Below are 16,176 nucleotides of genomic sequence, written 5' to 3'. Positions count from 1 at the left end.
GTGGCCTTGGACAAGAGTCCTGGGCTGCTGGCCAGAGAGTATGTTTGTTGCTCCGGGATTGGAACGCAGCTGCCATCATAGACACCCCCACCCAAACCAGTGTCCCAAGGCGGACACTCTGGGCTGATTACTCACATGGGGGAACCTGAGACCATCGTCCAGGGCAGGATTTCCATTCCTGGCCTGGGGAGGGCACAAAAAGTGAATGGCCCTACAGCAAGGAGCTCCTTTGAGGTCCTGGGCAGGAAGACAGGCATGCCAGAGTCCACCTCTGGCTCCTTCACTCATCTGCCCACTGCGTGAGCCTGGCAGAGTCTCTTCACCCCCAAGCCTTAGTTTCTTCATCTGTGAAATGGGATGCAGCCTAATAGACCTACAGTGAGGAATTTTTAAAAAGAACTATTACAGCACAGCTGCTGTAGTCTGCTGATTCCTTCATGTTCACTCTCTTCCTACCTTCAGAGCACTGTTTTCAACCAAGGGGGAAAGCCAGAAGAGAAGAGGGCTTAGGAACATGGGCAGTGAGGGGCAGATCTGTCATTACTAGCTGTATGGCCTGGGGCGGGTCACTTCACGTTTCTGAATCTCCATCTTTTCATCTAGAAACCACAGGAAATTAAACTATGTTCTTCCTAGGGCTGTTTGAAGAATGAAGGTCTGTTTCACCTTGGGAGAGAGGGGAGGGAGATGGAAAACAAGACATAAGAGTATCACAAATGAGCATCTCCATCAGCGTCCCTGTCCCGCATCGTGTTCCCTTTTTCACTCTCCCCTTGTCAGACTGAATTTCTTCCCATCTCTTGAACGTGCGCTGCTTTCTCTTAACTCCGGGCCCATTCACATGCCCTCCTTCTGCCTGGAAGGGCCCACCTGCCCCTGTCTTTCCGTAGCTGCTGACCCCAGCTCCTCTTTCACGGCACACCATAGATTCCTTCCCTGGAAGTTTCCCGACTTCTCTGCCTCATTAGGGACCTCACTGGTGCCCCCACAGTACCCTGAGCGTCTCCATCAGACTGGCCTTTTGCTGTCCTGCATTCATTCCCCCACAAGGCCGTGAACTAGAGTTTATATGGTGGCCTGCACATAGGAGCTGTTCAGTAAACACTAATTGAGCAAACAAACGTTCCAATCCTGGATCTGATTCACATGGAAAATGGGAAACTTTGTGTGGCATGAGCCCCTCTGCAAGCTGGGCCTCTCCAGGATCTTTCCACCTTCTCTTCCACTGGGTTTCTGCCACACCCATGCCCTGGTTTCCCACCAACGGAGCAGGATGGAGAAGTCATCATTTATCTGGGCACATCCCAAGCAGGGAACACTCAGACCCTGTGTTTGGGAACCCGAACACTCCAAGTTTGCAGTCTGCTTTGACGTAAGGACAGATGGCCGGACAGTGGACAGCTGGGCAGGGAGGGTAGGCAGCTTGGCAAGATGGAAATAGCAGTGAACTAAGCATTGGGAGCTTGGGGCTCAGAGCCTGTCTGTTCCCCAGCTTCGCTGCGCACATCAGCCTGAGTTCTCTGGTAACCAGCAACAGAAACTGACTGAGTCATTCAGGCAGAAAGGTCTAACACGGAATAACACAGGATAGACCTCTGGTCTTGGGCCTTCCGTGTGGCAGCGGACAAGCAGGGCACCTGGGGAAAAAGAGAGTTAACTCCCCAAGGAAATTTGGATTTTCATTAACTATCTGAAAACCGCTGTCCATGCTGTGTGATGTGAGGCAAGGCACCTGACCTCTCTTTCCTGAGTCCCCCATCTGAGTGTTCTAAAGTTGGCCTCTCTCCATTCGCATCTCTAGTGTGCTTTTTGCTGAGAAGCTTCCAGCCCTGGTCCCTGATGGCGCCTTTCCCCATCTGGACACCTTGGGAATGAATTATGAAGAAGCCAGGTGAGTGGTGTGTGTGGGTGTCCCTGCCGCTCACCGCATTGAGGAGGGCAAGCCCTCTCCCTGTGCATGTGTGGGGACACATGACTCATTTGCATGAAGTAGTCAAATCCTTTGTCTTCCATGAAACCAGCATGTCCTTGGCCCCTGCCTGCTGAACACGCGGATGAAAATCGAGACCACATTATGGGCCTCTTTCTGGTCATGGCCTGGCCATCTTATCCAGGCTGGGAGGTTCCCAACTAGAGTCTGTCCTCCCATAGCCCCCCAGAGCCACGACCTCTAAGACCCTGTGACTTGACCTCTAACGTGTACAACAGCAGGCTTACGTCCTGAACAGTTGGGATGCCGAGGTGGCTGTGGGGGCGGGGATGCTCTCAAGGGACTGGAAACCTGATGGGGGAGGCAGTTGTCTAAACAGCCTAACTACAGCAACAGAACAAAGCAAGAGGCAGAGAGAAGTAGTGAGCCAGGAATGTGGGGAGCCCGGGGTTGGGAGAGCTTGGTTCTCCCCAGGAGATCACGGAGGGCTCCATGGAAGAGGAAATGTTGAGGATGAGTAAGATCTGGCAGGAGGGAGAAAGGAAATTTCAGGTTGAGGTAGCAGCATGAACAAGACCTAGAAATAGAGGAGCATACATGTTTGATTAAGGGAATAGTGATGTTTGATAGGGCAGAAGGAGCTCCATGGTGACAGTGGGGAGATGTCTCAGGGGCTCAGAGCCCCAGGAGTGTGAAGCCCAAGGTAGAGGACATGTCAGCCTGGGGTTGGGTCAGGAGGTTGCTGGGGGCTGAGGCTCACACCCAAAAATAAGGCTTCAGCATCCTAGCCCCTCCTATCCCCTCCTAGCCCCTCACCTGCCCAGGAAGAGGGCACAGGCTCCTTGGCCTCCCTCCCAAAACCTTTAACCAATTCTCTTTACTAGTCCTGGGCAAAACTGGCATCACCTCCTCACAGCACCCACCTGTCCCCCTCCCCCACCCTTCAGGGAGAGGTGAGGTGCTCCCAGACTATCCCAGATGGGGCTCTGCTAGAATGCTGAGTCACCCAGCCTGCAGCCTGTACCTGTCCTCTGACACCCTCCCTCACCCAACACTAGCCATGAGTTCTGGAAAGATGAGGCAGACCGGTCCAGGCCCAGTGTCCAGCGACCAGCAATGGTGGAAAAGCTTCAGGGTCCACCTTACCTTCACACACACACACGCACACCCACACGCATGTCTGTGAACAAGTGATAGAGATGCCATTCAGGCTGCGAGGGGTCTGACCACCGTATTTGATAGATGAGGCTTCAGGGGCCCGGGGTGAGAAAAGATTACCCAGTCATGAGAATGCTGGGGGCAGAGTTTAAAGGAGAGGTTGGTTGGTTGCAGCTCTGTTCATAATAGCCAGAAGGTGGAAGCAACCTAGACGTCCATGGCTTGATGAATGGATAAAACGTAGTCTATCCACCCAGCCAAATGCTGTCGAGCCATAAAAAGGAACGGAGCACTGATGTGTGCTCCAACCCGGATGCACCTAGAAAACATGCTGAAGTGAAAGAAGCCAGACACAAAGACCACATGGCATATGATTCCGTTCTATGAAATATCCAGAACTGGCTAATCCATGTGGACAGGAAGCAGATGAATGACTGCCAGAGGCTAGGGGAGGGGACAGTGAGCAGGGGCTCCCTCATGGGTCCGAGGCCTCCTTTTGGGTTAATAAAAGTGCTCTGGAACCCGAGAGTGGGAGTAGTGGTGCCACATCGTGAATGTGTTAAATACCGTAAGATTTTGCACTCTCGTGATGGTTAAAATAGTGGATTTTTCTCTTCGGTAAATTTTACCACAATTTAGGAAAAGGAGTAGTTTGGGACCAGATCCCATGCCACTGGCCAGGTCTAGTGTCCATTCCTCAAACACATGCTACTGGCCTCCCCTTCCTATAATAGACCTCTCCCACCCAGGCTATGGGTGAGGGGCCTCTGCCACCCTAGTTCAAGGCAAGCCCCATGGTCAAGTGGAAGAAAGCTACCCCACTGGGGAAGGCAGGATTCCTGGCAGTGAGGCCTAGCCCCCATCGCTTCCCACCCACTGACCAGCCTGCTCCCCCATTTGGCGCCAAATATTCCGTACATCTCAGATCTCTCCGTTGTTCTCGCTGTCTGCCCTGTGAAGGAGGGTCTTTCCCTTGTGACCCCTTATCCATCTAGAAACATCCTTTAAGAACCCCTTTTATCTTCCCCTTGCAGAAGACCCCCCCTCAAACCCTGCCCACTCACCACAATCTGAGCTGAGCACCCCAAGGTATTGCATGAAGACGTTGATTAAAGCAGGTGCGGGAGCAACCTTGTGTGTGTGCGCGCGTATGTGTGTGCGTGTGGGCACGCAAATGTGTGTGTGCACACGCGCCTTCCTTAGACGACTGGGAGCCGTGCAGGGAGGGGCCTGGCTGGTTCGTCACTGTATTCCTAGGACAGCTCCGGTGCCTTGCTCACAAATGCTTGTTGAATAAGGCAGTGGCTTTGGGAGGGTTCTGTCCCCGCCCAGATAGTCTCCGTCAATGAGGGAGGGACAGGCTGGGTGATCTCCAAGTCTTCTCATCTCTGGGGTTCTCTGGTTCTAAGAGCAGCAGTGAGGGGCCAGCCCAGCAAGTTGCTGCATTTTCTGCTCCCGTCGCCCAGCTCCTAGAAATCGAGGAGAAGGAGGGAGCCTGCAGGAGTCGTCTGCAAACAGCTATTTCTGCTCTTGGCGGGGAGGAGAGAGTGGTGTCCAGAGACTGGGCTTCTCCATCCAGCCTGAATGGACCATCTCTTCTCTTCGGAGATCTCATCAAAGACCTTCCCTGAACAGCCCAGCCATGCAGATTCGGGCTCGGGTTGCCTGGAGTCCTTCAACTACAAGGCCGAGCGGCGGGCTCTTGCTCCATTTTCCTCTACAGATGAGAGGTGCTACTCTTTCTGCTTTTCTGATTATGAAATTAGTCATTTTCTAGGAAGCTTATTTATAGAGTCCGCCGCACACATGCAGTGCTGAGCTATTCTGAACACGGCTTGGGGCCTGGGAGGCTTAAGGTGTGAAAGCAGCTGTGAGTCACACATGGGTCCCCTTCCAGAGGTATCTGGATACCTTGGTCACCTTTCTGCACCCAGCCAGGAGCCAGCCTTCATGGGCTGCCCTCCAGCCGGGCTGTTCTTTATGATAGAGAGAAAAAGCCCAGCGTCCCAATCCCCATGGCCACCAGCTCAATATGGTGCCTGGAGCAGGGCAGACCTCCATTCTGTGCCTCTCCACCTTTCCTCTTCTCCTAAAAGAGGGGCCTTCCAGATGTGTGATTCTGTGCCTGCCCCAGACAACAGCTGTGGAGGAGGGCTCCAGGGGGCTTCATAAAGACCTGCCCACAGGGCAGCTCAGAGAGCGGCCATGTTTGAGGTTCCTGATGTTTCTTTCAAGAAGCTCAGGACAACATTAACGGATTGAATGAGTATTTATTTGTTTATTCATTTATTTAACACCTACTTTGAGCCAGGCACTGTGTAAGGCTTTGAAGGCACAGTGGTGAATAAAACAGAAATGGAGCTTGTAGTCTAATGTTAATCAAACAATGGCATACATGAAAATGAAACTTCAAACTGTGTCCAGTGCTCTGAGTAAAAAGTACTAGGAAGTAGAGCTGGAGGGGCTCTCTAGCCAGAGAGAAAAGCATGTGCAGGGGCACTGTGGAGAAAAGAGCCTGTCCTTTGCAGCTAGGGTGCTGAGCACAGAGGGAAAGGGGATATGAAATAAGATTGGAGGGATATACCAGGTCAAATCATGCAAGACCTAGTAAAGCATGTTAAGGCATTTCTGTCTTTGTTCTAAGTGCAATAGGATGCCACTTAAAGTATTTTGTACTTAAAGTTTTTTTTTAAAGAAAGTTATTTGATAAACGGTGAGTTTTTGAAACCATCATCTCTAGCTCAGGCCCGTCCGATCCAGTTGTGCAAGTTGTAAACTGCACAACCTATGAAGCCATATGTGTTAGAACCAGATGGAGAATGTTTTAGGGGCCAGCCTGAGTGAATGCCAGAGAGCAGTTAAAAGACTGCCAGAATAATCTAGGCAGGAGAGGCTGGTGTGGACCAAGATGTAGGTGGTGGAAAGGGAGAAAAGTGGAAGGATTCAGGAGACATTTAAAGGGCCTTGAAGATAGCAGCCTTCTCTCTGCAAGAGCTGGGCTCCAGGGTTTGGGATCCTCAGAGCCTCTGCCAGTTGGCATGAGGAAAAGATAAAATAATGCAATGCCACTTGAGAGCAGAAGATGTCAGGATATAAAGAGTCACCCTTAACCCTGCTTGTCTATCCTTAATTGCTTCAGGTCTGCAGCTGGGCCTAACAGGGCCTCAGGACCAGTCTGAGAGGCAGGATGGCAGAAATAGTGGGTTGACCTACCCAATAGGTAGTTGACCTCTTAGACTTCGTAGAAGTATTACGCTGGCAGTGCTGTATTCAAGTTTCTTTGGGTTACTAATTTCAGAGATCAGATCCCACTGGCGTAAGCTAAAATGTTGGAATTTATTGGCAGGATCCTGGGGCATCTCATGGTTTTGATAGACAGACTCAAGACTCAGGATGGGCAGGAACGAAGCAGTCCCAAGGACCATAGCAGCAGATATTTTTGGACTTTCTCTCCAGGACACTGTGGCTACCATGATTTAGAGCCAGCATCCACAGACTGCAGGCCCTCCAGAATGCATTTGAAAAGTATAGGGGAGAGGATCTGCTTGCCGTGGCCTGGTTGGTGTGTCTAGCCCTTGATTGGTCAGCTTGTGCCAGGAGTTAGAACATGAAGGGCAGGCAGGGCCACTGGAACCCACATTTGCACATCAGACCATTTCCAAAGTAGGGGAACCCCTGTGAGCTACCCAGTTTCTCCCACGGTGTGTCTATTCTGCTGACACTTCCTGGGTTCTGGCTGATCTCCAGCAACCTTTTTCCAGTTTTGGGGTAAAGGAGAAAAGCTAGACCCTGTTACAGTCCTGGAAAGTGCCCTGATTGTCTAGAAAGGGGGTTTTCTGATGTCAGAAAGAAATAGAACATTTAGAATACACACACACAAATATATATATATATATATATATATATATATATCCACATTTTCTAACTATTTCTGGAAAAGAGTTTTGCAGGCCACTTTCTACTGCCCAAGGTACTTGCAGGCCTCAAGGAGCTGGGCACAGACTGTGTGTGACCCAGACCTCTCTTCTTGCTCACCTATGATTCAAACCCTCCGGAAGTAGGAGGCAGAATAACACAACAGTGAGCGCATATGCCTGGAGTCCTAGACTGTAATTTCATACCCAGCTCTGCCCTAATGAGCTGTGTGACCTTAGGCAAGTTACTTAACTCCTCTGAGCCTGTTGATTGATCCCTGATCCGTGGGGTCACTGTGAAGACTTAATGTGATAAAGTGTGTAAGTGCTTTGCACATAGTAAGCCCTCCCTCCATGGCAGAGGGGATGATGGTGATGACAGGGTGGTTATTGCATGGGGAAAACCCTTGCAGGATCCTGCTCCTGCCTCTGCAACTTGACCTTCCTGTAGGTTGGTCCTTCTCCTCGCCCCCTTCCCCCACCATGGGGTAGGGTTATTCCAAGGGACACAGTGTGAACAAGAAGACTTTTTATCCTTCTTCAGCGTTCTTCCTTGATCCCTGCTGCCCAGTGTCATCTGGCATTTTTCATCTGCAGGAGCGAGAGAGAGAAGCCCCCAGCTGATGACTCCGAGGGAGGGGCCCTGGACATGTGCTGCAGCGAGAGGCTGCCGGGTGAGTCTGCCGGGCACCCAGGGTCCCCAGAGTTCCCCGTGCACAGAGAGAGCCCCAGATGGCGCCAGCTGAAGTCGAGCCCGCTTAGCTGTGAACTTGCTCCGGAGGGGTGACTTGGCTGCTCACAGGGTCTCCATTTAAATGAGGATTTGTTTTTCTAATCCGTGATGTCTTTCATCATCTTTCATGACCTGTTGTCATTTGAAGCTCTTCTGGGCTCCCACGGAGGGAAGAGCAGGCAGCTGGGGGCGTGCTGGGAGGGTAGAGAGAGGGTTGAGGAGCTGGGGAATCCGGTGATGCTGGGGCCCTGGCCGCGACCAGCAGTGTGTTGGGCAGACTTCAAGAGGTAAGGCAGAAAAAAAAAAAAAAGGAGGTAAGGCAAGGGGACATGGACAACCCGAATGTGGCATGAACCAAGGGTGGGTGGGCGATGAGGAGAAAGCACCTGGCCTGTTGAAAACCTGGGCTGTGAGGGTCTGATGGGACTGCTTGAGGCTGATTGGTCGCACTCATGGGGAGCCTGGCTGGCTGTCAGTCACCACAGAGATGATACCGCTCTGCCCCTGCCCCTGGGGTGGCAGTGTGTCCCAGCTGTAGACCAGGTACCCTGCTCATGGAGGAATAAAGGAAAGGAGGCTAGGAGACGTTTTTAGTATTCATTCTCTTTTCATAAAACTTTTTTTCTTATAACAAATATTCACTGCAGAACGATAGATATAAGACAAATGAAAAAAATTGCCGTGATCCCATGACACAATATTCCTTTCCCTCTTCCCTTCCAATCCTTTTGGTTCAGAAACAGCCTTCTGAATGCTGACTTTAAAGTCCCAAGGTTAGCTTGTCAGAAACCTCATGACTGGCAAGGAAGCTTCTAGTGGCGTTTTCAGTGACACTCTTTAAGACAGACATTGAAAACAAGTAGGTGTGACTCTAAAGCGATGACTCTTTAAAATAAGTGGTTGTGTTGCTCCCACCGTGAGCCAGGGCTCCAGCTGCTGATGAAGCTTCCTCCAGCCTCCAGGTAGGGATGGAGCCCTTCGGTGCAGTTTACGCCGTATCCAGTAGGGGGTACCATTGCTCAAAAACGCTTTGGAAGGCCTGTCTAGCTGGTCTAGGATGGGTGTCATCTTTCAGGTGCCTGGTGGGGACGGGGAAACAGCTAGCTTCAAGAACAGAATTCTCCAAAGGGATGTGAGAGCTGTCTGTGAATACATGAAAGGCTGTCCTGTGGAGAGGACAGCAGATTTGTCCTGTGTCTCTTAAGAGTCTGGCATAAACCTGATATATAGAAATTAAAAAGAGGACTGTTGGCGCGAGGGATCCAGCACTTACTTTCTTTCTTTTTTTAAGATTTTGTTTGTTTATTTATTTATATCTTTTTTTCCCTTTGGTTGGCTTGGATGCAACCACTTATTTTGACATAGAGAGAGGGAGCATGAACGGGGTGCAGGGAGCAGACTCCCACTTAGCAGGGAGCCCGACAAACGCAGGGGCTCCACCCCAAGACCTTGGGATCATGCCCTGAGCCAAAGGCAGATGCTTAGCTGACTGAACAACCCAGGAGCCCCCGAAACCTTCTTTCTGAATCTGAAAGTGGTCCAGTCATGGAACTGGATAATTCAAGAGGAAGAAAATGAGTGTTCCATCACTGGAGGCATTCAAATATTATCTGGATAGACAGTAGAGAGGAAATTTCCACAATGGGTGGGAGGTCAAGATGACATCAAAAGTCCCTTTCAACTATTAAACGTTCCGTGATTCAGATATGAGTCATAGAATTCAGAGATGATTCTATGACCGGGGATGGCCCAGTGGCTAGAAAAAACCCACGGGAAATAGGACATGATGTATAGGAGTGCGGGGAGTAGCACAGTGTGAAAGAAAGAGCACTGGCTTTGGCATCGGAGTCTGGCTTATAGGCTCTGTGTTTATGGACAGGTCGCTTACTCCTGCTGGGCCTCTAATCCTTATCTGTAAATGGAAACAACAGCAATATGAGTATTTATCCTTACAAGGATTGGATATAATTACACAGACATTCATTCCACAAACACTTTTTGAGTCCCCACTACATGTTGGGTATTATACTAGGTGCTAGGAATCTAGTGGTAAATAAAACAGATGTCCTCCCTGCCCTGCTTTGAGCTGCTTCTGAAAAAATGGCATGGAACCACAAGGAGAGACACTACAGTAATAATATATGAAATTTCAACCCTCCCTGAAAACCAGCAACCAGCTTAGAATGGAAGAGGAATATTGGTTATCTCCAGTGGGGGGCAAACACGTTGCCTTCGTTGTGCTTGGCACTGTTCTAAATACTCACATGTACATCTCACAGACTCCTGTTGAGATCATTTCCCGTCCCCATCTTCTAAATGAGAGGACCGAGGCCCAGGGAAGTGAGGGAGTCCGTCCAAGGTCACTTCACTGGTGTTTGGTAGTGAGGACTCAGTCTGTGCCATCTCTTTCCAGAGGCCATGCTCCTGGTCACTTCCCCATTCTGCCTCCATCGTCACCATGGAGCCACCATCAGTTTCTGGCACTGTGTGAACAGAGACAAGAAGCGCTAAGGTGTGACTGCCCCAGGGAGGAGTCTGGAGGAGATGGGCAATGTCACCCTGCCTGTCTCCATCTGTGTCCTTCCTCCGGAAAGCCCTGTCTGCCAGAGGTTAGGCAAGTTAGACGCCCCACTGGACTCCCATGCACGATGCCATTGCAATGTGATCTTGTAATCATGTTTTGTCTGTTTCGTCCGCGGGACTGCGAGTTCTTTGAAAGCAAGTGCCTATTTTGTCCTGCATGTCCAGGGGAGTCTTTCACTCATTTCTTCACTCCCTGGATGACTGTTCATAGAGAGAATCCCCGCGCAGGACACTTGTGCAAGCACTGAAGATTAAGCAGTGAACCGAACTGAGAAAATGTCCACCCTCACAGGGCAGTGTGGTGCACTGATAAAGAGCGGGGACTCTGGACCTGGGCTTGGTTCCATCATTTACCCCTGGGAGTGATCATGGGCAAGCGACTTAACCTTTCTGTGCCTCCCAGTTACAAGAGACAAGCATGAATACTATTTACAACCACATAGAGTTGTTGGAGGAGCACATGGATGAATGGAAAGCTCAGAACGGTCCCTGGAGTTTGATCCATGGGCATTTGCTTTGTAGAGAAAGCTAGATAATGAATAAATAAGTAAAATGTTTAGGATGGTAGTTGGGGTATGTGCTGTGGAGGAAATTAAAGCCGAGGAGGGATGAGAAAGGACTGGGGGGGGTGGTTTTGTATTGTAAATAGGGAGGTTTTAGAAGCTGGTAAGGACACTTCCATAAATTCTCAACAGGCAGAAACACCGATCTGAGCAGCAACTTAGACATAAAAGGGGGTATAAAGGCTGAGAGAATTGGGGAGCAGGACCTTTAGAATGAGCCCAAGGGCACTGCAAGCAGTTGCATAAGGATGGTGTAAAAATACAGCCATCAAGTCATGTCTTCCCCTCCCAGCTGTCTTCCCGCCAGGCGAGACAAGGTGGAGTGAGGGCTAGCCTTGTCTGAGTGACTCACGCATTCCCACACGCACTGCTGGGCAGGGGCGGCATGGCCAACACGCCCGGCCACGGTCACCTGGGCCTGAACCAGCATGTCTAGTCATGTAGACCTCCCAGCCTGAGATATCTAGGTGAAAACCGCCTCCAGCAGCCAACAGCCCCCGGGGGGGGGGGGGGGCTCCAGCTCCAGGGGACAGGTACACTCACTTGTATCCCAGGGCGCCGCCCGCCTGAGCTCACACGCTCATCTCCATTCTCACTTGTCCCAGCCCCGTGAGCACATATGCACATGCACAGACCCACACACCCAGCTACCCAGGCATACGCCCTGTCTCTCTCTGCCTCATGCAGCCCCACGGGTGCACACCCACTTGAAGCCCATGCACCTGCGAGCCTCCTTCCGCTTGCGTGCTCTGCATCTCTTTGCTCTATGGTGCCATCTTCCAGGCGCATCCGCCTTCTCCATCATTCGGGCTTTAGGTCTCTTTCTCTTCCGCAGCCAGGCCCCTTCTCACGTACACATACACACCAGCGAGCACACTCCTTCCCTCCCATTCTCTATCCTTTCCCCAGGCCATCAGAAGCATGCAGTCTCCATGCACCCCACTCTGTGCACACGCACACATACATTTTCCTTCTTCCTCGTGCACTCGCCCTCGTGCACGGAGTCACTCTCCTTTTCTTCTCTTTCACTCCCCAGTGCTTGCTCATTTCCTTGCTCGCAGTCACCCAAACACATTTATACATTCAAACTCACACTCCCCCTGCCTCTGGGTGTAGGTGTTCATACTTGCAAGAAACCAGGCAACCCTGCTGATGCTGTGGCCTCCGCTCCCTTCCCAGCCAGCACCACTGCAGGCCCAGCCTGGAAGCAGCAGCTTTCTTTGGGGTACGGGTCAGAGGAAGGAGGTAGACAAGGCCCCAGGAGGTGCTGGGAATGGATGGCTTGACGTCATCAGTGTCACTCCCACGGTCTCCAGTGGGCAGGCCCACAGGCTGGCCCACACCTAACATGGGCGGGGACCAAGGCCAGGCTGCGAACGATGATGATGTGTCGTCATCATCGCATCGTCATGGCCCTGGTGACGTGCCACCCTCTGCTGAGTCCTGCACTGCGAGGGCCCTTGTGTGCATGCCTGCAGGCACGTCAGCCTGTGGGTCCACATGTGCTCCTCATCCCACCCCAGTTTCTGCCCCTTGGCACCCCTCAAATCTCAAGGTACCCCAGTAGAAGGCCACGTCCACCCTCAGAAGGGTGTACCTGTACCCATGCAGGCTCTGGGACATTTGGGAAGGGAGCTCTAGAATCCCAGTCATCAGAGCGTGTCCTGAAAAGTAGACGTGGGCATAACTCCTGGTCCTGTGGACTCCTTGCCCCGGAGGGAGTGGCGTGGCCAGAGGAGAAGGAGCTTGGTGCTGGGGTAAGGACAACTCGAGTCTTAGGGACAGGTGCTCCTGCAGCATACTCCAGCCAACAGCCGTCTGCAGCCGCGAGGGTCACCACCACCCTGAGATGTAAGTGCATCGTGATTGGCCAGCTCTGCGCAAGGTTGTAAGCAGCTACTGAAGGCCTGAGGAGGCCATTGCCCACTTGGTAGGAGCAACTGGCCTCCTGGTGATTCCCCTACTCACTCCCACCTAAGTCCCAGCACCTTCAAAGCTCCCCTCTGCCCAGCCCTAGGTTCTAAATCATCATGGTTATCAAGCTGACCCTCTTTTGAGGGGAACAAGGTCTAGGTCTCAGCAAGACACCATTGACCATCCTGGGTGGCCTTTTATGAAGTAAAGGGGATGCCATTTTTTAAAGATTTTATTTATTTGTCAGAAAGAGAGAGAGCATGTGCACAAGCAGGAGGAGTGCAGGCAGAGGAAGCAGCAGACAGAGGGAGAGGCAGGCTCCCCCTTGAGCAGGAAGCCCGACACGGGACTCGATCCCAGGACCCTGGGATCAGGACCTGAGCCAAAAGCAGATTCTTAACCGACTGAGCCACCCAGGTATCCCAAGGGGATGCATTACTGAGGAAGTCTTTGTTACCCTAATCCCACAGGGACTAATCCTGGCCATGACAGAGGGTCACATCCCAGCTTCCCTAGCTGTCCCTTCATGACACAGACAAGATCTTGGGCCAGAAGCCAGCAAGGGCCAATTGAAAAGTGCTTTTATCAATTTGACAAACTTTTATTGAGCAGCCACTCTGTGCCCACAGCTGGGCCAGGCTATGGTGACACAGGGAAGAGCAGGACAGACCCTGGAACCTGCTCTCAGGGAGGCCAGAGCACCAGCGAAGGGTGCACCCCTAATCAGCCTTATCTTAGGGGCAGTTAGGGAAGACTTCCTGGAAGAAATGGCCTTTCACCTGTGATCTGAAGGATGAGTAGGGCTCTGGTTCATCTTTAGGAACAGCTACCAAAGCATTTTAAGGAATAGGTTAACCTCCTAATGGACTTTGTCCCCCATCTACAACCCTCATTCTCACAAAGACTCTGGTCTGGGTCTGGTACCTAGCTCTGGTTCAGACTGGTCTCGGAGCAAGTGCAGGAGCCAGGATAGACACGGCCTGGATATAGTTGTATTGTTGAGGGGTCCCTTGTCCCTGTTGACACTGAGCAGCTTAGGTTCTGTTGACTTCTCTTTCTTTGTATCATTGGAGTTCTGTTTTCATTCAAAACTTCCAGTGCATTTAGGAAAGTTTATTGCAGCTAGCGGTGTAGTGAAGTGTCTTTGTCTTGAGTCTTCAGAGTGGAAATTAAAGAAAAACGAAACACCATTCGGATGTGCTAAGAACCCTAATTGGAGAGCATTCTGTAATGATACCTTTGTATTGAGAAGTACCAACCCAGGTACCCACCCATCAGTGATGGTAGAGATTAACTCTTCTCAGATACTAGGGTAGATATGGAGGGATGAACCCATTTAGCTGAGTCTTGGGATGCTGTGAGGAGGCAGACTGATCTGGGTTCAAATCCCATCTCTGCCACAGATCAGCAGCATGACCTCAGGTAACTTATCTGAGTGCTCTGAGTTCCACCTTCTTCACTCTAAAATGAGGTGGTACCATGATAAGATCTTTACAGAGATTTTGTGAGGATTAAATGAGTTGATGCAAGCTAAGTGCTGCATCCGCAATGCTCCATACATGCTAGCTAGCAGTGATGGTGAGGATCACTCCAGGATATGGAGTGTGAACAGAGAAGCCTTCAAATATTCCCAAGGGCCCAGGCATCAAGTTGCAGCCCAGTCCTTCAGCAGTGGGGTGGAGGGGATAGTTTTGTGGATGTTTCCTGATGCCCTGCCACAGACCTTGCACCTCATAGAACCAGCACAGACACAGGCAGGAGTGTTGTCTACATGCTGAGTCAGGCAGCGGAACGGGAAGAGGGTCACTCATTTTCCTTCATCAGGGTAGAAATGGTTCTGATATTCACCAGGGTGGAAATGGTTCTGATATTCTAGGGAGTTACCTGGAGTGTGATGTGACCAAAGAGTCTTCACAACGGGAAGAAAGGCTGTCTACCTCGACACAGGTTGATGCTAAAGGTCTTTCAGACAAATGGACATCTGGTATATCCCTAAGATATGCAGTGGCAGACACTGTCCCCTTTCACATTGCCTGGCCCAGGGACCCTCCAAAAAAATCTCATCTTGGAATGCCTCGGTGGCTCAGTCAGTTAAGTGTCTAGTTCTTGTTTTCGGCTGGGGTCATGATCTCAGGATTACGGACCCAAGCCCCACATTGAGCTGCTGGACACAGTGTCTGCTTGTGATTCTCTCTCCTCTGCCTCTGTCCCTCCCCGCCCCTGCTCTTGCTCCCTCTCAAAATAAATAAATGAAGAAGTTTTTAAAAAAGAATATTTCAGCCACTAAAACAAAAATCTCATCTTCCCATTTGAGCTCATTTCTTCCTTTCAAGTCCCAACATCTTCTTTTAGTCAATCTGTTCACTACCTAATAGTCTTAAAACTTAGGGAGTGAAAACAGCAGCCTCTTATTTGCTCATGATTCAAAGGGTCCTGGAAGTCTCTACTGGGAGTTTCTTCTGCTTGTGTGGCTTCAGCTGAGGTCACTCACTTAGCTGTATTCACCTGGTGCTGGACTGGGATAGGAGGCCCAAGAAAGCTTTTCTTACATGTGTGGCGGCAGAATGTGGACACCACAGGGGGTGGGGGTGGGGAGGAGGAATCATTAGAGCACCTTGGAGGCTGCCTGCCATGCTGCTGAAAAGTTGAATCCTTGAAATCCAGAGAGACATATTCTAAGGATACATCTATACACAGAATGATTTATGAGGGAAAAAAATCCACCCACAAAGGAAGAAAAAATACCAGAAAATATGTCAAAAGGAAACCAGTGCCTTTCTCAGCGTGGTAGGATTATGGATGACTCGAGTTTCCTTTTTGCTTTTATGAGGGCTTTTTTCCCTCATATTTTCCAAAATCATTTAAAAAACGATTAGCCATCCTAAAATATTAATCAGTCCTTGCCAGGTAAGAGTGGTAGTTGGGGGTAATGGAGGCCTTCTGGGGTCAGTCGCATTCCTTCAGATTGGGTGGCCCATCCTGGCAGACCCGGAATTTCAGGGTCACCCAACCCCCAGGATCTTCATGGGGTTAGTTAGTCCTGTGAGGGCGCCTGTGGAGACAGTTACCAAACCCTGGAATCCCCTTCACTCCCTGGAGAAAGCCAACACAATGACTCAGATATCATGTTGGTGAAGTTGCTCAGAAAAGAGAAGATTCGGGTGGGGGTGGGGGGTTCTCCTTGGCAGTTGGCTCTCTCTGCTTCAGCCAAGACGATGAGCCTTTCCCCCTACAGGGGGTGCTGACTCCCAAGCCACCGGAGCCTGCCCTCTCTCCAGCACTCCCAGGTCTGGGACCAGACAAGATAATGGGCCTTCCCTTGGCTGTTGGTCTTTCACCATCAGGACATGACCGAACTTACAACTTGGTGGCTTTGTTTCC

General features: G+C 50.8%; 1 protein-coding gene across 2 annotated transcripts in view; it reads left to right on the top strand.

The window, feature by feature from the left end:
- The window catches only part of PTPN5 (protein tyrosine phosphatase non-receptor type 5), a 53,932-nt gene that overhangs the window by 13,784 nt on the left and 23,972 nt on the right, over positions 1 to 16,176 (top strand). The window contains exons 1-3 of one of the 2 annotated variants that reach the window (XM_047693722.1): positions 1,824 to 1,891; positions 4,555 to 4,818; positions 7,600 to 7,676. In XM_047693722.1, the coding sequence (XP_047549678.1) occupies positions 4,673 to 4,818; positions 7,600 to 7,676 (223 nt within the window). In that variant the 5' untranslated portion in view covers positions 1,824 to 1,891; positions 4,555 to 4,672. Of the gene's footprint in view, positions 1 to 1,801; positions 1,892 to 4,554; positions 4,819 to 7,599; positions 7,677 to 16,176 lie in introns of those variants that run through there. The other variant, XM_047693723.1, reaches the window with a different exon arrangement.

Source organism: Lutra lutra, chromosome 10 (genome assembly GCF_902655055.1).
Source record: "Lutra lutra chromosome 10, mLutLut1.2, whole genome shotgun sequence".
Lineage (NCBI taxonomy): Eukaryota > Metazoa > Chordata > Mammalia > Carnivora > Mustelidae > Lutra > Lutra lutra.
The sequence above is the reverse complement of the archived record's forward strand: the minus strand, read 5'-3'. Positions and strand labels throughout refer to the sequence as shown.